The sequence below is a fragment of the Alosa pseudoharengus genome, unplaced genomic scaffold (assembly GCF_046254945.1).
Source record: "Alosa pseudoharengus isolate Yale_2024_CS ecotype anadromous, Long Island Sound unplaced genomic scaffold, YU_APseudo_1.1 YU_APseudo_1.1_scf_24, whole genome shotgun sequence".
Classification (NCBI taxonomy): Eukaryota; Metazoa; Chordata; class Actinopteri; order Clupeiformes; family Clupeidae; genus Alosa; species Alosa pseudoharengus.
In genome coordinates this window covers 17612044-17638167 of record NW_027468689.1, presented here as the reverse complement: position 1 = coordinate 17638167, position 26124 = coordinate 17612044, and the positions used below count along the sequence as shown (strand labels likewise).

General features: G+C 39.0%; 2 protein-coding genes across 2 annotated transcripts in view; both read left to right on the top strand.

The window, feature by feature from the left end:
* Positions 1–556: 556 nt before the first annotated feature.
* LOC143142428 (interleukin-5 receptor subunit alpha-like) lies at positions 557–16537 on the top strand. Its single transcript, XM_076303295.1, has 11 exons — positions 557–667; positions 1704–1780; positions 2039–2097; positions 2180–2267; positions 2396–2504; positions 4893–5068; positions 5302–5432; positions 5576–5711; positions 6100–6214; positions 12806–12887; positions 16079–16537. Exons 2-11 carry the CDS (start codon positions 1708–1710, stop codon positions 16160–16162), a joined length of 1053 nt encoding a protein of 350 aa, XP_076159410.1. The 5' UTR covers positions 557–667; positions 1704–1707; the 3' UTR covers positions 16163–16537.
* A 4754-nt stretch (positions 16538–21291) lies between these two features.
* LOC143142429 (interleukin-5 receptor subunit alpha-like) overlaps positions 21292–26124 on the top strand; it is a 42743-nt gene continuing 37910 nt past the window's right edge. Inside the window, exons 1-3 of the mRNA XM_076303296.1 lie at positions 21292–21694; positions 21783–21870; positions 22009–22111. Of these exons, the coding sequence (XP_076159411.1) occupies positions 21602–21694; positions 21783–21870; positions 22009–22111 (284 nt within the window). The 5' untranslated portion in view covers positions 21292–21601. The remainder of the gene's footprint in view (positions 21695–21782; positions 21871–22008; positions 22112–26124) is intronic.

The following is a 26124-nucleotide window of genomic DNA, read 5'->3' as shown; positions in this document are numbered from 1 at the left end:
ACAATAATCCAACACACTACTGGCACTAACATACTTTTGTTTGTGTAAAGCACATTAAATGACAAGGCCAGAGTGATGGCAAATAATCGTTCCTGCCGCAAAACCTGGATTTCTGCTAAAAATGTGCGGTCTAGAACCATTGTGGAGATAGGGCTTGGTAGGTATTATAAGAACCATTTTTAGAGATATGATGGCAAATAAAAATGTTTCCATTGATTATTTAAAATGGGTATGAATAATTATGGACACCATTTTTCATAAAATTTAAAAAATAAGATGAAAATGCTTTTTCTGATTCCATGTTTCTACCACATTGTCTTACGACCTTTTGGCATGTGGCAGTGTCATTTTCAATCAGACCAAACATATTAATAAAGAGAAAATTAACATTAAATCAATATTTGCCAGTGGTATGAATTATATATCTATATCTATCTATAATTTCTCTAGCAGTCACCTCATTGTGATGTTGATGATGTCATTTCCTTTTCTGCTACTTTCCAGTAAGTGACAATGAAATGGACTTCCCCCTCAGCGACGTACATCTGTGTGCATGTATGTGTGTGTGTGTGTGTGTGGAGGACAAAGCTCTTGAGAAATGTTGAGTGTTAGTTACCGGCATCAAAAAAGTGAGCTCTGTGACTAGGACTGGACACCTAATGTGAAGGTTAGATGCTTTTTCATAATTATTTTTCTCATACTGATATGGGGGTCATGATGACTTAGTCACTTTTACACGTCGCTTGATATTACTTATGAAAGCACTCAGCTGTCTATACTTATGACAGACATCTATGATAGACATCTGTCTACCGTTCTCTCTGTCTAAGGATGTTGTTCCATTGTGTTTGTTTGCATTTGGGTCATTCCGTTTCAAATCAGATAAGGTTATTGCTGCACCGTCTTAGATTTTGTTCAAACCTTGTCAACCAAGAAAGGGTCCCAAAACCAATGCTTCATAGACAGCTCAAACTTTTATGGGTGGAAGACAAACATGTTTTTAGTATGACCAAAACATTAAAAGTTTGTATGGCATTCTTATTCTCAAAGGCCCTAGATTTAAAAAAAAAAATGCAAAAGGTTGTGTATTCCGGTCATTTTCATAGGATAAAAATGGTATGTGGGGTAGCTAGTAGGCACTTGAAAATCTATGTGAAATTAGCTCAGTGTACGGGCATTTAGTGTACAAAGTGCCAATGTTGTACCATAGATAAATAAATGAGTCAAAATAATTGTTTTGGCTCAGCAACAAGAATGAAAATGCAAAGGTATACAATGTAACCAAGTAAGTGTATTTATGTATGAATGAAACATGGTACATCATTGTTACTTCATACAGTAAATGAGTATAAACTGAGCTATTCCCATGTTGATTTTTGTGTTCCTACTAGCTACCCTCCATTTTAGCTTTATGAACATTACCAACAAAATCCAATCACACCTTGTTTTATCCTTAATATCTTCATATCCATTTGTTGCAGAGAAGGATTTAACAAAAATATTTTACCGGTCTTAGTTTTGGGACCTAAATATCAGATAGAAAAAATCTGAGACAGTGCAGCAACCATTTTCCTGGATTTTGTTTGATTTGATACGGAATGACCCATCTGTGTTTTTCAGCATATAGTCCATATATCAGTGTATATTTTTGTAAATCATATAGCTCTTCACAAACATTAGTTAACTTCTTTTTTTCCGTGCAGCATCATGATTATGTGTTCACCTTGGTCAGTACTGAGCCTTTGGTTAATCCTGTCTGTCTCTGTTGTTGCAGAGGAGGGTGAGTGGGTTTGATCTAAAAATGTACACGTACAGTACAGTATACACAAACATCTTTTTCTCTCTCTCTCTCTCTCTCTCTCTCTCTCTCTCTCTCTCTCTCTCACACACAAACACATGATTTATTGATCCTTTTTCCAAACCAAATTGACATAAAATAAAATATCTACAGTACCAAACTGGTTTAGTCTAAACCAAAACTTTCTATTGTATGTTGCTTGAAAGTTGTGTGTAATTACTGTCTTTATATTCCATATAGAGGAATACGACTGTCTACAAAACCTCTCTCTACAATGTAACACTGACATCGATGGGCTGGTAAACAAGTTAAACTTATATTTTTATATAGTTTCCTCATAACACATACATCAAGAGTATACTGTTTCTTCGACAACTACAGGGATTCAGTGTGTATTTGAGTGACAATGGAATAATGAAACCTAAGAAATCATATTGCATTGATAAGAACAATCCATCTCTCCCAGACGGTATGTTGAACTTCCTAGCACACTGTTTTGTTCTGCCATGTGTTACATATTTTTCAGCTATTATAGAGCCTTTAGAATAATGCAGTTCTCAATGTATTTATTTCTCTCCATTTCTCCCATTTCCCCAGGCCTTCGGGCTATAAATACCAGCTGCATTGTGGACAAGCAGAATAATCTAAACTTCAGCTGGGATTCAAGTGATCTTCCAGAACATCCTCAGTATTCCATTTCCTATCAGTAAGATTCAGTCTTCAAACTATATTGAAGCAATAAGCCCCGAGAGGCCGTAGGTTATGCTGATTCTATAGCTAAGGGCTGTTGTTAGGCACGATGCACTAGCAGAGAACATACAGTGGAACTGGACGTGAGTTTGACGAAGGCAACAATGCAATTACCGTAACTTACAATGGAATGTCAACACCAAATCGTTATAATACGGGTTATGCATAATCCGAATTTCGAATTTCGAAGTTCAAAGAAAACATGTTCACCACAAACGTTCGCCACTGTTTGCCAAATTTGAACGCACCTCAGGTGATCTCCTCTGGTGTCAGCTACGGCTTCCCTCACCTAATTTCCTCCAACACTGTTGGACGGCGTCTCTGCTCCTCTTGGGCATAAACGTTTCTCTGGCTGGGCATTGCCCTCCTACTGTGCCCAGTCCTGTGCCCTGGTCTTAGGCTGGCACAGACAGGGAATAGGGAGCTCAAGTGTGAATGTGAAGTGTAACTAATATGAACTAGCTGATTTTAAACAACCTAAACTAACCTGGCATTCTGAGTTCAAGGTAGTAGAGTTGATTAATATAAGGCATGGATCACATTGACCGGCGGGTTAAGTGGCAGATTTCCTATTGTTTGCTATGGTTTGGCAGCTGAACAGTTGGAGTGGTAGCATTACGCTAGCAACAATATGAGTGTTGAACATGGTTGGCAAGCATAGACCGTTCATGTAACTTTGGAACAAGATAGAACTTCTTCTGAATTATTATGGTCTGAGTGCTGCGTTACACTTCACTGTTGTTTTGTTATTTCCAATGTGATCCTTGCCTAAGAGGAAGAGAATGGCAGGCCTACATTTGCATTTAGCAGACACTTTTATCCAAAGTGACTTACATGTCAATGTACATATAGCAACTCGGGGTAAAGGAAAATTTAGCACTTTGAGTCCCTTTTCTGGTTTGTTTTGGATGAACTAGAGTGGTGGACACCGAAATGTTGACGATTGGTCCTGTCTCGACTTTTCTGACTCGTTATGAATCGCCTTTGACCTAGTGCCTGGTATTGTAGTGCCCACATTACTATTCACAATATTGAAAGGGGACTTAAAACATAGTTCATCAAGATAGATTAATTACTAATTTTGGGTATTCGACCCCAATAAAACTATTTTACTTCTATACTTTATATTGGGTTTTTAAAGTAATTTACTGTATTTCATTCTATTTATTTATTTTATTCTTTACATTTATATTTATTTATTTTATTCTTTACAAAATAACAAGGTTTTTCATGTTTGTAACATGACATGTTTGGAACATTTGGAATACAAAAAAAGGCTTTATTTCATACATTTTTCTTTGGTGTCAGATTATTTATAGCCTAACATAATGGTGATGGACACTGGTCGGTAGGGCCCACTTGGAGTTTTTGCTTTGAGCCCCCACAGACTCTAGAATCTGTGGGCCTACCATCATGACCTCAATTTTATTTTTGTACAAGCAGGATGTTGTTAGTCATCCATGCTATGATATCTTTCAGACATGCTATTATCTTTGTTAATCTCTTGCAACGAGCTCCAGCACCGGATTCATTACTATATACTATACATTGATTGAACACTGAGACTCTCAGGAATCGATACATTTAAAACTTTATATGAAAACGTTTTGTACATTGATATATTTTACCGTTTTATGTAATTCGGTTAGTCACTGTCTCCACTAGAGTTATAGTAAGCAAAAGCATTTTTGTCTCCGTCAATGCATTGTTTTAGTCTGGCAGCACCCCCGTAAAGTAATTAGGATATTTTTTTTGTTGTTGGCTCACTTTTACTCATGACATGCTATCCGGCAAGGAGAGATGCCATTCACTATGCTAAGCAAAGCTAGCGGAGGCGCTGCCGAACTAAGACAATTCATGCACAGTGACAAAAATGTTTTTACTGACTTATTTAACTCTAGGGGAGTTCACATGAATCTGCTACTGTGCCTAAAAAAAAACAAAAAGGGCACAAGGAAAAAGGAATGGGTATTCCCACTCAAATACATTTGTGAAAATTCATATTTTACTCTATAGTGATCTACTTCGAGTTCAGTTCTGGTTGCAGGCCTCAATTGTGTTTCATGGGTACCTAGGTGACCTACTGTAGAGGACTTTGGGCAGTTCCAGATATGTATGTTACCGGCTGAAAGAAAAAACAACATTCAAGCCTCTGTAACTCTTTGACAGTACAGCACACAGTCACTCTGAGTCTGACTGTTTCAGAAACAGGGTCTCAGCCTTCTAAGGAAGTCAAGCATTTGATGATGGGCCAAACCTTCCTTACTGTAAGCTAGTTCAGCTGTATGTATGAGTACTAGCGCTGACAAATGGTCCTCTCTGACAGCTGTGCTCTTTCCCATAGATTTTGCAGTAAAGACGAAGAGGTCCTTGAGAGACCCGAGAAACCAAGAAATGTCCAAGGCCCATTTTACCAAACACTGATTCCAGACAAGACGTATTATATAAGGTTGCTACTTAACGTGTCCTACCCAGACAAGTGGTACATTCAGACACAGCAGTGGGAAATCTGTAATGTTGGTAAGAGATCACTCTGCATCCTTCCACAACCTTGAGCTTGGGATGTTTCTCGACTCTGAGGAATATGTAATGAATATCAAAATGTCAGTCTCTTGCAGCTTGAGCACACAAACGTTCACATTTGTTTTTGTTAAAAAGATGCACGTTACTTGTTCTATTCCTGAGAAGGACAGGATTGTGTGGAGGAACTGTGGGGTGCTCTGCTCACATTCTTCATAAATTCTTTGTTGTAGAAAAACTGGATCCCCCTCAAATAAATGCGACAATTCAGTCAAATCAGTTACACCTTGAATGGGGTCTGCCTAAAAGTAAATCAACAAAAAACCCTAGATGCTTTGAGTATGAATTGAGGGTCAATGATGAGGTAGGTAGTAGTAGTTTATAAAAACTCTGTGTGTTCTGTGTGTTTTTTTACCTGGGTTATGTGTGCTAGAATATGAACTTTGATGCATTGCAAATGAGCGTGTGTGTGTCTGTGTGTGCCCTGATTTGTTTTACCTTGCCCAGGTCAGAACATTCGATAGCAAGCTGAAATATACTGAGCCAAATTTGGATCCAACCCAGAAGTACAAAATCTGGATGAGAGTAAAGACTGCAAGTCACTGCTGTGAGACACTGTTTTGGAGTGACTGGACGTATTTAGGTAACATGCCCTCTACCATTGGTACATTTCTCAGCTCATCAGAGCAGTTACAGTATCCTGATATACTCAAGCTGTATACTGTACGACTGTACAGTATATTGTACAAAGCATTCTAGTACATTGAGTTACTTTAGTAAAACAAACATGGCAGTACAATGTACAATACACAGTGCAATGTTATTGAGCATATGCACTGGAGCAGATTTTACAGGAGCTTACATACTGTATACCGTCATTCAGATGAGCCTGTGAAACTCTACCACTGGTGTACTCTTATCTGATACTGTTTTCACATGTCTGTGACCCAGCTGAATGCATATTCCTGTTTTTGAGCTGAAGTGCACTGTCAGTGTTTTAAGTGCTGCCTGGTCTCATGTTTGTTTATTAGATTTGAACAAATCCGTAGAAGTTCCATTAGACATCCACATTGGGGTGATCATTGGTATTGCTCTCGGACTTCCCATGATCCTCTTGGCTATATTACTACTCTGCAAATTTCAAAGGTAGGTAGAAAGACGCTTTTGCTCATCTATCTGCTTTGATGAACTACAAAAATGCAGTTACACACTTCTTTAGGCCTCATTGTAATTATACAAGAGTATAATGCTGCTGTCGGGTGAAAACCTCGTATCTCTAAATCCATTAGTGTTCATGAAATTGAAAAAAACTTTCAACATTATTTCAACATTGCGTTGTCAATTTTTTTTTTTTTTTAAATATGGAGTTATGAGGTTTCCACCCGACAGCAGTGATAAGTGATAAATTGTAATGTTATTGGTTTGTAGAAAATAAAGTAGGCCTAACATCTTGAGAGGAAAAGGCATTGTGTAGATACTGCAAGAAAGCACTTCTGTGAAAGACACCCAACACCAAGAACTGTGTTTTCACCTCAAAATTACGCATCCTGAAACCAGAACAGCTTTCAGTTTCACACAGGCATGTTGTTATCGTCAGACAGTGACTGAGATTCTTCACTGTAATCTTCCTTATGAAGCACAATTATACACTCCTCTCATTCTATGCTCTGTAGGATAAATGTTTTTATTCAGTCTGGATTGTAAAATTGTACAATTGTGGCATCCAGTTCAGTTACTGGGGGAGTTACTGATATAAGCTATGTGGTGTGTGTGTGTGTGTGTGTGTGTGTGTGTGTGTGTGTGTGTGTGTGTATGTGTGTGTGTGTGTGTGTGTGTGTGTGCGTGTGTGTGTGTATTGCAAGATGTATATAAAAAAAATGTACTAAATTTTTACTAAATCGTGCAACATTTTGCAAAATTGTGAGCCTGTTTACTAAATTCTGTCAAATGAACGCACGATTTACTAAAATTAACACATAATATACTACATTTTTGGTATTTTTTCCTTGTTTCAATAACACATTTATATATTTCTATAAGTTTTATAAGTCTCAGGACTACTGCATTTATTAATAGGTATGGAAAGGTGTGACATTTATTGTAAGCTGAACTGTCAGACAGGGGGCGAAGAATGAGACATGGGGATGACAGACTAAATGTTAAAGTAGGGGAGTTAAAAACAGACTGTTAAAGCAGAGGAGTTAAAGGTGTGAATCAACAGGAAAGGTACAGGACCATAACTTTATATGACCAAGGAAAAGGGAAGTAGACCACATATGGCTATGAATGCTATATGATCAGAATGCCATTAGGAACAAAGTCTCACATTACATCAGATTGGAAAGTACTGTAAAACCCAAATCACACAATAATAAGACATACGATACACACATTTTTTTATGTCCAAACATGGAAAGGTTTCCACCATTATAATAGGCTCAGCTCAGCTCTGATTGGCTGAGCGGCGTTCCTGTGATCTGTCATGGATTTGCACAAGTTGATTCTCAACTAGATGTACCGCAGAGCGGTACAAAATATGACCGCCGCCCAGTCCAGCACATTTTTTCCACAAAAAGAAATCACGCTGAAAGGCCTATATGATTCTAACTGTCTCACTAAATTGCATTATCCACACTCAATTCTCACTGGTATCTGCTAGACAACAAGTCCCAAAACATGATTAGTTCATAGATTTCACATGTAAAATTCATTTTATACAACCCCACCTCCATCTTGCCTGTTCATAATTCTGAGAAATTCTTGATTGTTTGTGTTATGTTTATGTTATGTGTGTGGGTGTGTGTGTGTGTGTGTGTGAGTGTGTGTGTGTGCGTGCTTGTGTGTGTGCCTGCGTATGTGCCTGTGCATGGAAGCGTACATATGTCTACTGTGTGAGTATATGTCATACGTATGATTACTGTGAATGTGTGTGTGTGCGTGTGTATCTGTTTGTGCACATGTGTGCACATGAAATGGGTTAACATGACCCCTGGAGGCAAATATACGGAAAAAAAATGGTCATCCTAGGCCCTACAGTTCTCAAGATATTCACAGAGAACTGTGTCTGGCCTACCCTCCTTTCGGGGGGTCCAGTCCAGCTACAGATCAAAACGAAAAATGACGGTTCCATACTATCCATGTGGGGGTACATGCCCACCAAGTTTTGTGTACCCCGGTCTTTCAGTGTCCCGGGAATCCTTGTTGGTGTACGTCACTAAATGTACACATAAATTATTTTATTGTAAGGCCCCCCCATAAACGAAAGTACACAAAACTTGGCATGCATTCGGAGGGTGTCATAATGATCCTACACTTTCAATTTCGTGCAGTTTTGACCATGTCAGCCAGAGATATTGTGATGAAAACACCAACATTTTTGCTTTTTAATTTTTAACTAGGTGGCGCTATACATGAAATAAGTGGTAATGGGATGGGTTGACATGGCCCCTTGAGATCAACATACTAAAAAAAGGTGGACCTCCTAGGCCCTACGGTTCTCGAGATATTCACAGAAAACTGTCTCCGGCCACCTACAGGCCAGTTGGTGTATAGTAACATAAATTAATTTATTGTGTGGCCCCCCATGAACGGAATTCCACGAAACTTGGCGTGCATTCAGAGGGTGTCATAATGATCCTACACTTCCAATTTCGTGCAGTTTTGACTATGTTAGGTCACAGATACCTGCGATTACAACACCTCATTTTTACTTTTTTGTGTTTAACTAGGTGGCGCTATACATGAAATGAGTGGTTATGGAATGGGTTGACATGGCCACTTGAGATCAACTTACAAAAAAAAAAAGGTCCTCCTAAACCTTACGGTTCTCGAGATATTCACAGAAAACTGTGTCTGCCCTACCCTCCTTTCGGGGGGTGCAGTCCAGCGGGGGGGCTACAGATCAAAACGAAAAACGATGGTTCCATGCTATCCATATGGGGTTACATGCCCACCAAGTTTCGTCTACCCCGGTCTTTCAGTGTCCCGGGACTCATTGACGGAAATTTGGACATGCGAAAAAAAAATAAATAAATAAATAAAAAAAATTAAAAATCTGACTAAACCTATATGACCGCCGCTTCGCTGCGCGGCGGTCATAATAACTGGGAGATTGGCTCCCATTCTAAAGTGGAAACTGGTTCCTTGGTAGCAAGCACATTATCATCAGTAATACCTCTGCAGAATATACTTATTATGACCGCCGCGCAGCGAAGCGGCGGTCATATAGGTTTAGTCAGATTTTTTTTTTTATTTTATTTTTTTTTTTTTTTCGCATGCCCAAATTTCCGTCAATGAGTTCCGGGACACTGAAAGACCGGGGTACACGAAACTTGGTGGGCATGTAACCCCACATGGATAGCATGGAACCATCGTTTTTCGTTTTGATCTGTAGCCCCCCCGCTGGACTGGACCCCCCGAAAGGAGGGTAGGGCAGACACAGTTTTCTGTGAATATCTCGAGAACCGTAGGGTTTAGGACATACATGGGCAACATACGGCCTGCGGGCCACATCCGGCCCGTGGGCTTTCCCTGACCGGCCCGCGTAAGGTCCGTGAAAAAACAATAGTCAAGAGCCTAGCATAGAGATAATGCACGCAAATCAATATCGTTGCTTTTATTTTGAAAGCGACTGCTATTTGTACGCCCATACATTTGTGCATGGATGCATACGATGTAAACACCCTCACTGATGTGCTGGTGAATAGAATTTATGCTTCTGCGTCGACACAATGCAGTTGCCTGTAAGTCGGCGTAAACCTTTCAAAGTTTTGTGTCTCTTATGTCTGCGTCGCTCACCACCGCAAAGGTTGTCAGAACGAACTCCTGCTGTTTGTTGGAGATACGAAGTGTTAATTTCAAAACGTTACTGGCAGATAGACAGTTTACATTCGGATAACCCCGTCACTGTAACCAAAATATGTCTGAGTTTATTTGCAAAGCTTATGTTAGCGAACTAGTATGATGCTACTACCCACAGGTTGCTTGAAGCAGCCGGCTCAACACACAGGGCGAGTTGACCAATCACAGTTTTGTGCATAAAGTTAAAGCAAAAACATAGCCTACATTTTTAAAATACTTTTCTTTGTGCATGTTGATTAACTAATGACAGCCTACTATTGTCTGCTTCACATTTTCATAGTCTAATTCTGGATAGAGTTAATTTAATGATGGTAATGATTTAATGATGAAATATTGCTGAGTAGGCTATTGATGAAATGGTGGCACAGGCCTATGGTTGTACTGACTCATTCACATTTTCATGGCCTAGCCTAATTATATAGATATTGTAGTACTTTTTTATCAGCAGGTCTTGTAGTACTTTTTTATCAGCCTTTGAAAACTGAAAAAAAAATGTCAATGTCAAAAATTCATTTTACGAGAATGAGGATTAAATACTGGACATAGATTAAATAGCCTATTGCTGTTTTTCCTTGGTCTCCCTCACATTTTCATCTGTTCTTACGAGTAGTAAACAAAACCATATGATTTACTTAATGTTATACAAGAACAGAATAGAATTGGACAGAATTGAGTTCAGACTTCAGTTCGGTATTTTGGGTCCGGCCCTCCTCAACAGTCCCAGTTTGTCATGTGGCCCCTTGGGGAAATTAGTTGCCCACCCCTGGTTTAGGAGGACCATTTTTTTTTGTATGTTGATCTCAAGGGGCCATGTCAACCCATTCCATAACCACTCATTTCATGTATAGCGCCACCTAGTTAAACACAAAAAAGTAAAAATTAGGTGTTGTAATTGAAGGTATCTGTGACCTAACATAGTCAAAACTGCACGAAATTGGAAGTGTAGGATCATTATGACACCCTCTGTATGCACGCCAAATTTTGTGGAATTCCGTTCATGGGGGGCCACACAATAAATATATTTATGTGACTATACACCAACTGGCCTGTAGGTGGCCGGAGACAGTTTTCTGTGAATATCTCGAGAACCGTAGGGCCTAGGAGGTCCACCTTTTTTATGTATGTTGGTCTTAAGGGGGCATGTCAACCCATCCCATTACCACTTATTTCATGTATAGCGCCACCTAGTTAAAAATTAAAAAGCAAAAAATTAGGTGTTTTCATCACAATATCTCTGGCTGACAAGGTCAAAACTGCACGAAATTAAAAGTGTAGGATCATTATGACACCCTCCGAATGCATGCCAAGTTTTGTGTACTTTCGTTCATGGGGGGCCTTACAATAAAATAATTTATGTGTACATTTAGTGACGTACACCAACAATGATTCCCGGGACACTGAAAGACCGGGGTACACAAAACTTGGTGGGCATGTAACCCCACATGGATAGCATGGAACAGTCGTTTTTCGTTTTGATCTGTAGCCCCCCCGCTGGACTGGAGCCCCCGAAAGGAGGGTAGGGCAGACACAGTTCTCTGTGAATATCTTGAGAACTGTAGGGACTAGGATGACCATTTTTTTCCGTATGTTTGCCTCCAGGGGTCATGTTAACCCATTTCATGTGCACACATGTGCACAAACAGATACACACACACACACATACATTCACAGTAATCATACGTATGACACATACTCACACAGTAGACATATGTACGCTTGCACAGGCACATACGCAGGCACACACACAAGCACGCACGCACACACACACACACACACACACACACACACACACACACACACACACACACACACACACACACACACACACACACACACACACACACACACACACACATAACATAAACATGAACATGCACACATGCACACAATTCAAGAATTTCTCAGAATTATGAACAGGCAAGATGGAGGTGGGGTTGTATAAAATGAATTTTACATGTGAAATCTATGAACTAATCATGTTTTGGTACTTGTTGTCTAGCAGATATCAGTGAGAATTGAGTATGTGTGGATAATGCAATTTAGTGAGACAGTTAGAATCATATAGGCCTTTCAGCGTGATTTCTTTTTGTGGAAAAAATGTGCTGGACTGGGCAGCGGTCATATTTTGTACCGCTCTGCGGTACATCTAGTTAAGATTGTATCAATAATAAAGGCCTAATTCGTCATGAACAAGAAATTTGTGAATACACACCTAACAAATGGTTAATGTTGCCTAACACATGCCTTACAAGTCACTAATACAGGTATTGATTAGGTATGTATTGGTGGCTAACATGTGAACCTTAAAATAAAGTGTTACCATTATATTATCTGTAGGCCTATTCATTATTAAATGCTGAATTGTTTCCAGGCCTACCTGCAGGCATGTATTTGGGCTACAGGAATAGCATGTTTGAACGGGCACTGCACTAGTCACACTAAATTAAAATAAGCTTTTCGCCAGTGAACCTGCGTTTTAGACTGTCATGATAGGGCCCTTAAAACAAATGTGCCAAAAACAGCACAATTTGAATCCAGATAGGGACAACATAGTTTCCAACACACTGCTTTTGTTATTTATCACACAATATGTGTTGAAAATAACACAACTTGCGTTGAATATAACAACAAATAAGGGCCTTTGATAGAAAACTTGCAGTTCTTTTCATTAAAAGATACTTACATGGATTTAAGTGTGCAGAAAAATCTTCTTTGATTACACATTTTCACACAAAAACGTATGTGTGTGTGTGTCTGCAGGTTTGTCAGCTTCCAAAATAGCACTGCATGCATTGTATACAGTGTAGATGCTGTTAAAAACAGGAAGCACAAAAGAAAAACATCTGTGTATTAGTGTGCTTTGTTTTGTTTTGGCAGGGTTTTTGATAAACTGTTCCCACCAATCCCAGGCCCATCCATCAAGATTAGAGGCCTGCTTGAGAAAGACATCACATCTCAGGTAACTTACAGCATCTCTGATCTGCCTCTACAACCACTTTACAATACCTGTTTGACCACCAGTACCACTAGCCACAACAAACCAGTCTTATGTAAGCCAGGAAACTCACAGCTTATCCGAGCTGCATGTGAGGGTCCAACTGTGACATAGCATTGAGGGGCAGATTTATGTACGTTTGCAAAGGCAGCGTTATCAGCGCCACGGCCAAAGTGCAGAAAGCGCACACTGTGCCTCTTCATTTTACGTGCTTTTTATCATTACATTACATTTGGCTGACGCATTTTTAACCAAATCGACTAACAACATGGTAAACAGTTTAAAGCAATTCCCTCAACAATTCTAGTTCAATTTAAAAAAGGTGTAGTACAATAAGAATAAGTGTATCAGTGAGTGCTGTTTTTAAACAATCGAGAGTCAGTTCTAGTCAGGTAGTAAGTGCTAGGATCAGCAAGACTAGTTGTAAGTAGTGTTATGACAGGAGATGTTCACTGAAGAGCTGGGTCTTCAGGAGGTTTTGAAGATGAAAAGGGATGTCCCTGCTCTAATCACACCTGTAGCGCATCGGATAATCAGCGCCTTTCTCTTCCCCCTACTGCAATTTGTTCACAACTGAACTGCATGATTTTAACACAAGCACAGTTGAACTGATGATGACAACAACAAAGAAGTAAAATTGGTGCTCTACTGTAAGTACCAATTCTGTTGTCTTTGGATGCTTTTCTTGCTGACACATTTAACCACATTTTTGGATCAACACCTGCTTTTACCAGGGGGTAATATTTCACCCCAAAACTGATGTGCGCTTTCTTGGACAGTTTTCATACATACAAGGGAATACCTAATTAGGCGCATTTTACGCTTCTACTCCCATCTTTTAACACAAAACTCCCAGTTTCCTCTGACCCTCCCCTGAATGCATATGCATGACACGGGAAAGTGCAATTTGCCATTCCCTGCTCCCGAGACAGGCAGTCTGCGGTTTTACGTAAGTGTGGCCTGTTTGTACATACCACACCATGTTTTTACGTGCACGTTGTGAAGAAAATATGCCTGAAGTGGGCGCAGAAGCGATAGTAAATCTACTCCTGAGTGCTCTCTGTCCACACTGACCTCTGTACGCTCACTCACATCGCAGGGTTGAGTTACAACTCAAAGTGGCCTAACCCTAACAGATAGTATAAGTAAGTATATACTCTTTTATTTTTTATGTCAGTCACTGTAACATCTTTGATTTCCCCCCCTAATTGGCTAATGGGAAGCTGCGTACACTGTCTGCACAGCCATGAATTTCAAAGTTCTTCATTTCCCAGCTTGTTGCCACATCATATACTGATGTGAAACTACAGATGTAATGCAACCCTCTGTAAAAAGTATTTTGGATTTCCCCCCTTCCTGTCCTTGTAGTTTGTTAGAGAAGTAACAAAGTGTCCAATAGACATTATCTCATTCAGACAGGGTTTTTTTCCCAGTCAATTTTCAGTTATGATCATTTGGTTACACTTTACTTGACAGTACCGACATAAGAGTGACATGACACTGTCATGAACGTGTCATGAACAAGTCATAAATGTTTATTACATACTGTAACGCTTATGTCATTAAGTTTCATTCAGTTTTTGTCATAACAAGTTAGGGTTAGAGTTAGGGTTAGGGTTGGGGACAGGATTAGGGTTAGAGGTTAGGCTTAGGGTTAGGGGGTAACACTTTACTTGATGGGTGAGTTCATAACACATTAATAGCAGTTGTCATAAACTGCACATAAAGCATTCATGAGACATGACTCAACATTCATACCAAACCTTTCATTAATGTGGAAGACAGAATGACGACAACTTGTCAAAATAAAAGTCTAACAATCGCAAAGGTAAACTAGCCTACATTCAGCTGACCTGTATTTGTGTAACCTGGAAACCATTCATTTAATCTCTCCAGCCTTTGTAAATATTTCATGAATATCTTATGAAGTCTACATTGAATGTCACTTTACTGTTAAGTGAAGTATTCGTAATTACTGAGTTTAACACTGGGAGGGAAACTAACCTACATTCAGCTGACCCGTATTTGTTTAACCTGGAACGGTTGGACATTCCCAGTAGCAAAAGATGAGAAATCACCTGCAAAGGTTATATCATACAACAAATACACTTGGTAACACTTCACTTGATGGGTGAGTTCATAACACATTCATAGCAGGCTTGTGCAAAATTCCAGAATTGAATTGAAACTGGCTCTGAAATTCCAATTAAATTCTTGAATTTCACTTGCATTTCAATTGAGGTAGCAAACTTCAAGCAGAATTGCAATTCGAATTGTGCACAAGCCTGATTCATAGCAGCTCTCATAAACTGCACATAAAGCATTCATGACTGTCTCATGAGACATGACTCAACATTCATACCAAACCTTTCATAAATGTGGAAGACAGAACAACGACAACTTAAACAAAACAAAATAAAAGTCCAACAGTCGCAAAGCAGCATTGCATTGCATTAATGTGTTATGAACTCACCCGTCAAGTAAAGTGTTACCATACATTTTTATGAAACAAACATTTTATGCTTGACCATGTTCTGTCTTTTTGGTACTGGTGTAGCCCATTGACTCAGATGTGACATGATCAGGTAAGAGATCTGGAACAAAAACGGCAATGCTGCTTTGCGATTGTTGGACTTCGTTCTGTCTTCCACATTCATGACAAGGTTTGGTAGGAATGTTGAGTCATGTCTCATGAAACAGTCATGAATGCTTTATGTGCAGTTTATGACAGCTGCTATGAATGTGTTATGAACTCACCCGTCAAGTAAAGTGTTACCGACTTTTATTTTGACAAGTTGTCGTCATTCTGTCTTCCACATTCATGAAAGGTTTGGTATGAATGTTGAGTCATGTCTCATGAAACAGTCATGAATGCTTTATGTGCAGTTTATGACAGCTGCTATGAATGTGTTAGGAACTCACCCGTCAAGTGAAGTGTTACCGAACATCTTAGCTTATGGCACTCTTGTTCAATGAGTGTCAAGGTAAAAATATTAAAACACTTACAGCTTCAAGCAATGAGTGGTTAATGACTTATATCAAACATTTCTACATGTTCGACGTTTCTGATGTTTTTTACATTTTTCAGAGTTAATTGTGAAATGTTGGCTAAGCTTGTTAAACATTCTTATTTGTGTTTGGTTATTGCCCAATAGATCATGTCACACAAATGTGTGGAAGTGGTCACTGAGGTGGAAGTAAAAGAGGATGAGGAGGAAGAGGAAGAGGAGCGCTGGTGAAAAGGTGCTGCATGTGCCACAGGAAGGTGGGGCGATTTTTTCCAGAGGACAATAATATAGATGACAGAGGAACTGCTTTTGGACAATGAGCAAAGTCGTTTCAACCTTTACATGTGTGTTCTTCATTCCTTTTCCTCCATGTTGAGGATCTTACTAAAGGCTGCAAACTGGCCAATTTTTTGTGCTGCTTTTGACAACTTGTATGTATGTTGCATTTGCCAATTAGTACAAATTACCCTGAAAAAGCTCTGCAGTACCAATGACATTTCAACATGTGAGCATCTGTGCATTGTTGATATGGATGATATGAGATACTATGGAGTAACTCTTGTTCTTCTTCAAAATAAATCTGAATACTTTGTATTTACACTTGAATTGCTGAATTTGAGCAGTTGTATTGAGAAACAAGATTTGAATAGTTTATTTGGAATTGAATTCCTTAGTTTGGAACTGAATCCCAGTTAACTTGAAACTGAATGTAATATTTTGAAATTGAATTAATTTGCTCTGATGTGTAAATGATCCTCACTGAACATCTCACATGCTATAGGGCTGTTTCCATTGTAGGAACGAACCGCAGCATCACTGCTAGGCCCCAATAAGAAAAGGTAGAAACACAATAGGTGATACGCAGCTTTTTGGCCCCCAAAAGCATTAACAGCATTTTTTTTGGAAAATATGAAGAGTTTGGTTCCAAAATGCTAACATTAAATATGGCGTTTTGGAACCAAACTCTTCATGTGATAACACATTATTTGAAAGCCCTACACTGAAGTAAACAATAATACATGGTGCAGATGAAAGACATACATTTTGCTCAACACCTGAAATGAATACATGCTGAGTTTCATTGTGAAAATGAAACACTAGAGTGCAGTAGCATCCCCTCTGCTACACGAGACTCCTTTGCCAAGTTTCTTACTGTAATGCAGTGGCTGAGAAAGTGGCTGATAGGTGGGCCAGGGTAGCTAACCACGGCCTCACCACATGATTATTCTATTCAGTATGGTGTGAAGAGCACTAGAGGAACCTCACATAGCCAAGTTCCAAGATGGCATTTATAATGTTCTGTTATATCAATTTATCTTTTCATAATGTAATTTATACAGTCAATACATGCAGCCTGCATGCAGCTCTAATAACATATTGCGCATATGGTCATTAGTACACAGACTTCACGAATTCAATCAATTCAGAACTGATGCAAAGAAACCACTGGCCTACCAGTTCTATACAAGACGCTTAATCAAAGATCCTTGATTACTAGCAATATAGAGCAACGTACAAGAATCTTTGATTAAGCGTCTTGTGAATTGATCATGCAGATCACAATGCAGCCGACCATAGACGATTCATCTCTACTGTGCCAGAGTAGCAAACAATCACAAATATGAATATTTACAATAAACAATAACAATGGGAATGTGTCCCCTCTGCAGCACTGTAGCTGATTGGTTATTTCTCTAGCAGTCACGATGATGTCATTTTCTTTCTGCTGCTTTCCAGTAAGTAGCGATGAAACAGACTTCCCCCTCAGTGCTGCACGCTTATGTGCATGCGTGTGTGTGCATGTTTGTGAGTGTGTAAGTGTGTGCGTGTCTGTGTGTGTGTATGTGTGGAGCACAAATCTCTTGAGTGATGTTGAGTGTTAGTTAACGGCATCAGTGTGACCCAAAGTGAGCTCTGTGACAAGGACTGAACACCAAATGTGAAGGTTAGATGCTTTCAGTTCATACCTATTTTTGTGATACTCATGTGTCTATCAAGGACTTTGCCACTTAAAGACTTACATCACTTGATATTACTTATGGTAGCAATCAGCTGTCATGGACTATTTCAAACCGCAATTCACACTTCAACTCTCTCTCTATCTATCTATCCATCTATATATATATACACTACTAGTCAAAAGTTTGGAGACACTTAAATGTCCATTCCACTCCATTATAGACAGAATACCAGCTGAAATCATTTGGATTGTTTTTTTTCAAGGCAGCAGTTTTCAGATTACATTATGTGCTTACATAATTGCAAAAGGGTTCTCGACTGTTATAGAAAGAAATGGCTGATCTTTAACCACGTTAATTCCAATACAAATTTCAAGTTTTTGCCTGAAATTGCACTGTGCCTACTTACAAGGGCATTGTTCCCACCTCTTTTGGGGCCTACCATCAAATGTTTGACCTCTATAGAAAGCTAGAACCTGTAGTTTTCATAGGAAAGCAGTCAGAATCAATGTGATGTACTGACAGAGTTACAGAGGCTAGAATAAAGTTTTTTCTTTCTGCCGGATTACAAGAATCTCTGAACTGACCATATTTCAGCCCTCTAGGTCACTTGATATCACTTAGAAACACAACTGAGCCCTAGCACCAGGGCTTGTGAAGCTGTGTGCAAAAGTACTGTAGATCAATATAGAATGACTGCTTTAAAAGACATTATTTGCCAAGGTATGCTCATGCGTTTTGTAAAATGCCTATGAAAACCCCCATAGGACTTTTGGTTATCCAAAATGCATACTGACAATTAAATGCTTACTGCACATGAACCCCTTTGTGTAGAAGCATAATCCTGGTCTCAAATGAAAGGTAATGCAATATCTGCATTGCCAATTATCAGCAACCATTCATCCAATGTTGCAAAGGCACATTCTGTTTACTAATCTGAAACATTGGAGTACCATTTTGCAATTATGTAAGCACATAACTGAAAACTGCTGCCCTGAGTAAAAAAAGTAAGTTTCCTGAAGCAGATAGCTTTTCAATTGCTTAGCTGTTGACCATGACCATGTAGTGCATAACAGAAGCTACATCTTCCAGAGCATTTGTGGAGCTCATAGTAGAGCTTCATTCTGGTCGCGCATACATGAATCATTTATTTAGGCTGTATTCTGTATAAACTTGAAAGACAAACTAATTTCCCATGCCAGAGATGAAGCAACCAATTTGTGCTTGAAAATATGTTGGTGGCAGTCTACTTAAGCAATAAGCCCCGAGAGGCCGTAGGTTACACTGATTCTACAACAGCTAAGGGAGGTATTAGGCACTCCGCTAAAACCCCCTAGCTGTTGTAGAATCAGTGTAACCTACGGACTTAAGTGGCTTATTGCTTTTCTAAAACTGTTACTATAAATACCAAAGTTTCATAAACTGGCAACGTTTTATAAAGTAAAGGCACAGCAACTAGAAATGGAACCGATTTATTAATAGATAATCATTCTTCCGCCAAGAAATATATATATTACCTCTATCTGAATGGTTGCCAAGCAACGTCGAGACACAACTACTTTTGTATCAAGTTATGGTAGCGCAGTAATATACAATGAAATGCGGTCAAGGTATATGTTTATATGTTTACATTTTACAACAGCATCAAACGCGATTCAGCCAATCACAATCAAGGACCGGAACCATACGTTTTAGAATGTGTGGTGTTGTTGAGCAATGTTTGAAAATTGCTTGTATTAGTTTTAACTTGCACATGGAAAAGGTAAACTGACTATGTAATTGTACTTTCAAATGTAGCAACAACATTTCAGCCAAGTGGAATGAAACTGGGATAATCAAAAGGTGAAGCTTTTACAGGTGAAAATCCAACAATGAAGATGCAAACATGCACGCACGCACATTGTTACATAGTGCATGCCTTTGCTACTGTACTTTGAATATTATATACTGTAGTTATAAGAGTCAGAGTTAAGAGTTTAAGTTAGAGTAAACAGTTAGCTTGCAGTTTATCCTGCAAACTTAAGAAATGGCCCAATCTAAATTGGGCTGTGGTAAAAATAATTAATTAAAGAAAAAAAGGTAACACTTTATATTAAGACACACATATTCACCATTAATTAGCTGCTTACTAACATGTATATTAGTAGCATACTAGCCATTTGTTAGTCATTATAAGTCACTAATTAATACCTTATTCTGCAAGACCTTATTCTACCCTTACTAGACCCTTAATTAAGAATGTAACTTTGTAAGCTCCTAATTACTCCTTATTCATAGTTATTAAATAAGTTGTTGCATATGACCTAAATATGCATGGCTCAGTATGGGGCTTGTAAGGTGGTAGTACCACAAGAACAGTTATTCACCCCTAATAATACTTATCAAAGATGCTTTTTTCAAATGAAACTAGACACTAAACCACAAGTGCTAATAGTGTACAAATAACTCGTAATTAAGTCTTTGTTATGCAGAATTTGTTCCCTTAACATATTCGTAAACACTACAAAAACAATCCATAATCTTGTTGGGAGGTATAACTTGTCTGTTAAGAAAATGTAAGCATTGTGGAAATGTGTTCACTGACATGAAATGTGTGAAGGGTATGGCCACAAAATACCGATGCTGTTCTAATTGTGTTTAGAGTTTTGAAAATGTGGCAACTGGTTGGACAAACGCTGAAAAAACTGTAACAGAACACATTGCTGTGTGCACCGGGGTACGAATAGCATACACTGATATTTGTACCAGACGGGGTATTAATAGAACACATTGCTGTGTGCACCGGGGTACGAATACGAATAGCATACATTGATATTTGTACCAGACGGGGTGTTAATAGAACACATTGCTGTGTGCACCGGGGTACGAATAGAATTCACTTCTAATTGCACCAGGGTACGAATAGCATACACTGCTAATTGTACCAGGGGAGCAAATAGTCTTACCCTAAAAAATAATAAGAGTACAGGATTACAAAAATGTACAGTATGTAAGTTAGTATGCTTTATTTGTAAATGAAGAACTGCTTTGGCTGGGGTAATTCACATAGCAATATAACCTTAGAACTGTACAAAAAAACAATGACTTGTGATGCCAGTGATGTTCAGGGTACGGAGTAATTACATTTGCATCTCTCTGTTTTCAGTTATTACTTGTGCATACTGCATTAGAATATATGGATGCAATTTGCTATGTTTTCCATGTCATTAGTTCAAATAAAAACTAACAACTCAAATGAAATTGTTCTTGGATCATTGAAAAGATCAGTGTCTTACAATGTTAATTTCCTTGTTAGCTGCTGTTATGTTTGATTGTCTCTCCAGATGTAAAAGTTTCCCAATGGGTTGCATACTCATATAGCTCCTCACAAACATTAGTTAACTTATTTTTTTCCGTGCAGCATCATGCTTATGTGTTTACCTTGGTCAGTACTGAGCCTTTGGTTAACCCTGTCTGTCTCTGTTGTTGCAGAGGAGGGTGAGTGGATTTGATCTAAATATGTACACACAAACATAAGCAAAAACAAGACAACACACTCTCTCTCTCTCTCTCTCACACACACACACACACACACACACACACACACACACACACACACACACACACACGATTTATGGATCCTTTTTCCAAACCAAAATGATACAATATATAATATCTAAAGTACTGTACCAAACTGGTTTAGTGTAAACCAAAGCCATATGTTGCTTGAAAGATGTGTGTAATTCCTGTCTTTATATTCCATATAGGGGAAAATGAATGTCTATCCAACCTCTCTCCAGAATGTTTTTATGACATGAAAGAGCTGGTAAACAATAACAAATTATACCAATATTTTGATATAGTTGCCTCATGACACATACATCAAGATGATCCTGTTTCTTCTACAACTACAGGGAATCAGTGTGTATTTCAGTGACAATGGGATAATGACACATAACAAATCACATTGCTTTGATAAGGACAGTCCATCTCTGCCAGACGGTATGTTGAACTTCCTATAGCATACTGTTTTGTTCTGCCATATTAGATATTTTTTTTCAGCTATCTATTATCATAGAGCCTTTAGAATAGCTCAGTTCCCAATTTATGTTTTTCTCTCCATTTCTCCCATTTCCCCAGGCCTTTGGCTTACAAGCTGCATTGTGGACAAGCAGAATAATCTAAACTTCAGCTGGGATTCAAGTGATCGTCCAGAACATCCTCAGTATTCCATTTCCTATCTGTGAGATTCAGTTTTCACACGGTACAATTGCAAGTTGAGGGTTATGGTATGCAGTAGCCCGATTGCTACTGTTTGATATACTGTACAGTTGCTCAGTAGGTTGTGTGGATATTTCAGTTACAATAACAGAAGGCTCCACCTGCCCCCCCCCCCCCCATTCTCCCATACTGTAGTGCTTTTTGATACTCTTAGGATTGCAAGATGATTTGCACTTTGGGAACAAAGTTGTCTTGGTAGCCTGATGAGCCAGACCCACATTAAAATGTAGGGTCTGGGCACTCACCATTTCGCAGTGCTCAGTCCGAGGGGCGGGATAATCAGTTGTCTTTCAAATTCCCTCTGCACACAATAGGACAGCGGCAGCGCTATGAGTCCCATGCGTTTCCCACCAGCGGAGCTAGTTGGCTAGTTCAAACGTTTGCCAACTTAATAAAAGCTTAACTCGTGTCACACTGTTCGCCAACAGCAACATCCATCTTATTTGTTTTCAAGTAGCAGGGAATTCAAGCCAAACCGTTGCAACTCTGCCATCAATCATTATGTTAAGCCCACCTAACGACTCTATACACGATTTCATTGGCCTGATTGAGTTTCGATTTCTGGAGCTCACAAGCCAACGGAGAGTTGCTAGACATGCAAGAGGTTCAACCAGGCGATCAGGTGAAGTTATCAAGTCCTCAAGCGGTGCTCTTGGGGTAGGGGAAATCCAATAAAGCAATAGCAGGTCCCAGGCACTCAAATATATAAGAGAAGGAATTCTTTAAAAAGCCTTTATTGAATCTGGCTTAGGTCATTTAAAATATTGAGCCAACATGTTTCGACCGAACATGGTCTTCTTCAGGGTAAAGTAGCTACTTTCCTTATCCTCTTATATATTTGAGTGCCTGGGACCTGCTATTGCTTTATTGGAGAGTTGCTAGACTAGCCCTGGCAGCAAATGTAATTCAAGCCAAATGTAATTTGCTGCCGCTAGGGGCGCGTCTAGATTTCTAGGCTATTGTCTTGGTGGACAGTAGGGAAAAAATAGTTCCTTAAAGGTGCCATGTGTAATGTCCGCCAAAAAATCAATTCATACTCCACATTCCATAAAAGATGGGGGCAGTATACCTCCAGAAAGTGAGTTGGTCTACCCTAGAGTAACAACCGAGAAACGTGTATTGCAGTTTGGCTGGCGGTTATGTTGCCCACATACCGCCTCCCATGGCCGAAACTGGTATTATGACACCTGTTGGGCTGTGGATAGTAATTTAGCATGCTAATTCAGGTTGATATCTCTGCACATCATCGCCCTTATTCCTTCTCATTCTTTTGATGCGTCTAGCTCATTTTTTGGATATTTTAATTTGGCCCTCAGTCATTTTAGAGCTTTGCATATTAGAGGGAATACTTTAAAAAACTAATCCTACTTTTGATAGGTTGCCAATGGCATGTTAACTGTCAACTGTTAAATGACACAGAAATGTCAAAACTTTAGTCTATTGCTGTGGTGATGATGGTTGGTGTGTCCCTAAAGTTGAGACCAAACCTACGCCCTTGCTTTAAAGGTGCGATTTGTAGGATTGTTACCGAACGTTCTGTAGGCCAAAACAAAGTGTTGTCAAATAAGCCATTACTTCAATTCATCGTGTTTCCTTACTCTCTGACAACATATGGTGATCATTTTTGGAATGGTTACAGTTTATTTTCCATTATTTCCTACATACTGGACCTTTAACACTTTTGTTGGATGTTAGCGAGAAGCAGTGTTGGGCAAGTCACTTTAAAATCGTAATGTATTATGTATTACTGTCATTTCAAAGTAATTTGTTACGTAAGGGATAATGTATAGAACGCCGGTCATTATGGGGAAAATAAGTCCCGACAGGGCAAACCGGACCCCGACGCGCCAGTCATAATACAATCGTAATGTATTATGTATTACTGTCATTTCAAAGTAATTTGTTACGTAAGGGATAATGTATAGAACGCCGGTCATTATGGGGAAAATAAGTCCCGACAGGGCAAACCGGACCCCGACGCGCCAGTCATAATACAATCGTAATGTATTATGTATTACTGTCATTTCAAAGTAATTTGTTACATTATAATATTACTGTCTCTGAATTGTAAGGTATTACACTACTATTGCATTACTTTTAAGTTTACTTTCACCAAAATATCTAGAAATATGGATTTGTCATTCTAAATGCAGTTTATTACGCTCAATGCAGCTCATTGCTCTTCCAATGGAGGGAGATGTGGTATAGCATAATGGCTGAGCTAGGAATGCTATAGGAGCAGTGCTCATGATGCAATACAAGGAACAATCATAGTCAGAATTTTGTTAAAAACCGACAAAAGGTCAAAGTCTGGTAAACTGTGATAGAAATACTGTACCTTTAAGGCCTAGGCCTTCTCATTAAAATCAACAGAGAGCGTAAATCAAAGCTTACATAAAGAAATGTCAAGATGGTGGCCAGCTGGCCATTTCGGTACCCTAAGTGAGTGGCTTTGAGTGAGTGACATTTAAATGATAACTCAAACACCTTAAGTAAAATAAAAAGGCTTATAATTTAAGACCATTACTGTGTGTTTTTAAACATTAATTTCTGAAGAAATGCTGTTTTACTTATAAATGGTGCACTGTCACTTTAACAACATTTATCTTTACGTTCTCATAATGCCCTTTTGCCAGCTCTTGTTTATTTGAGTTACATTGATAGCACAATATTAACAATAATATGCACAATGTTAAGTTGTTATAAGCAGCCTTCATTGCTTTGGAAATGGAAGTGTGCAATGACATGTTGCTTCACATTTCTTTTTGCAATTAAAAGTGAATTATGTGCCTGGTAGCCACCTAGCTATCTGAATGGAATGCGTTTCAGTCGACTCGGCATATCATGTGCTTCATGAAATGCTTGGAAAACGAATTATTGAAGACCCACCAATTCCATTCTAGTACTACGTGGTGGAGATTGAGAGAACCCAAAAGTATCAAACTTGCATGTAACATGGTGTTAGTGCATTTTTACATTGCAAACGTTATTGAGTGAAACGCCGTTTGCAGTAAAGCTACTTTTCATTGGCTATATTTGGGTGCCCCCTCTGTCCTTTGGTGCCCTACGCAAAGTGCATGATGCGCGTGGTGGGAGCGGTGGCATTGCCATGCTACACAATCTTTTTTCTGCATTTCTATCCCTTTATTCTCTTTAGGCCTAATTCAAGTTCACAGCACAAAGCTGACATGCACTACTAAGAGCATAGTTTGTGTTTTAACAAGAATCAAAAAGATTAGCATGGCACCACTTTAGATGTTTCATTAAACTACTTGTGCTATTTCGCGAGGCATAGAGAGATCTTTCGGTTTCGCACACAAAGTGCACTTACTTAACTATGTTCTTCATATCCTTGTCTCTGACAAGCTGAAAATAATGAGCGTAGGCTTATGTCTATCCAGCAAATAATCCGACTTCGAGTCTGCTGCAGCCACAGTCATCTTCAACTAGTATCAGGAGATAACATTCTACTTATGCGCGATTTTTTCTTCTCTGTTGTTCTCGCGGTGGTGTTTGCGAATATGTATATATAAAAAAAACACCACTTAATTTCGGGTTAAAATGCATTGTAACGCGCGTTACTGAAGTTTGTACCGAGTAAAATATTACCCAGTTTTTTTTAGTAATGCCTTACATTACCGCGTTACTGCAAACAGCAATATATTACAGTAATTACATTACTTTTGTAATGCATTACTCCCAACACTGGTGAGAAGACTTTGAGTGTGGATAGCAGGCAGACCTCTCAAGTCTCACGCATTGAGCGCAGGGGCGTATCAAGCTTTTTAAAAGTGTGGGGGTTGTGGGATAGGAAAATGAAACAATCTTGCCAAATTATAAATAACTCCCTACAGGGACGTTGTAAGTATTTTTTGAGAAGGGTGCGGACTATATTGGTGTCCGGCAGTTTCTGCCCCGAAAAAAATTGAAATTCTGATTGCTAAACACACCATTTTAATGCAGTTTGGGAGGGAC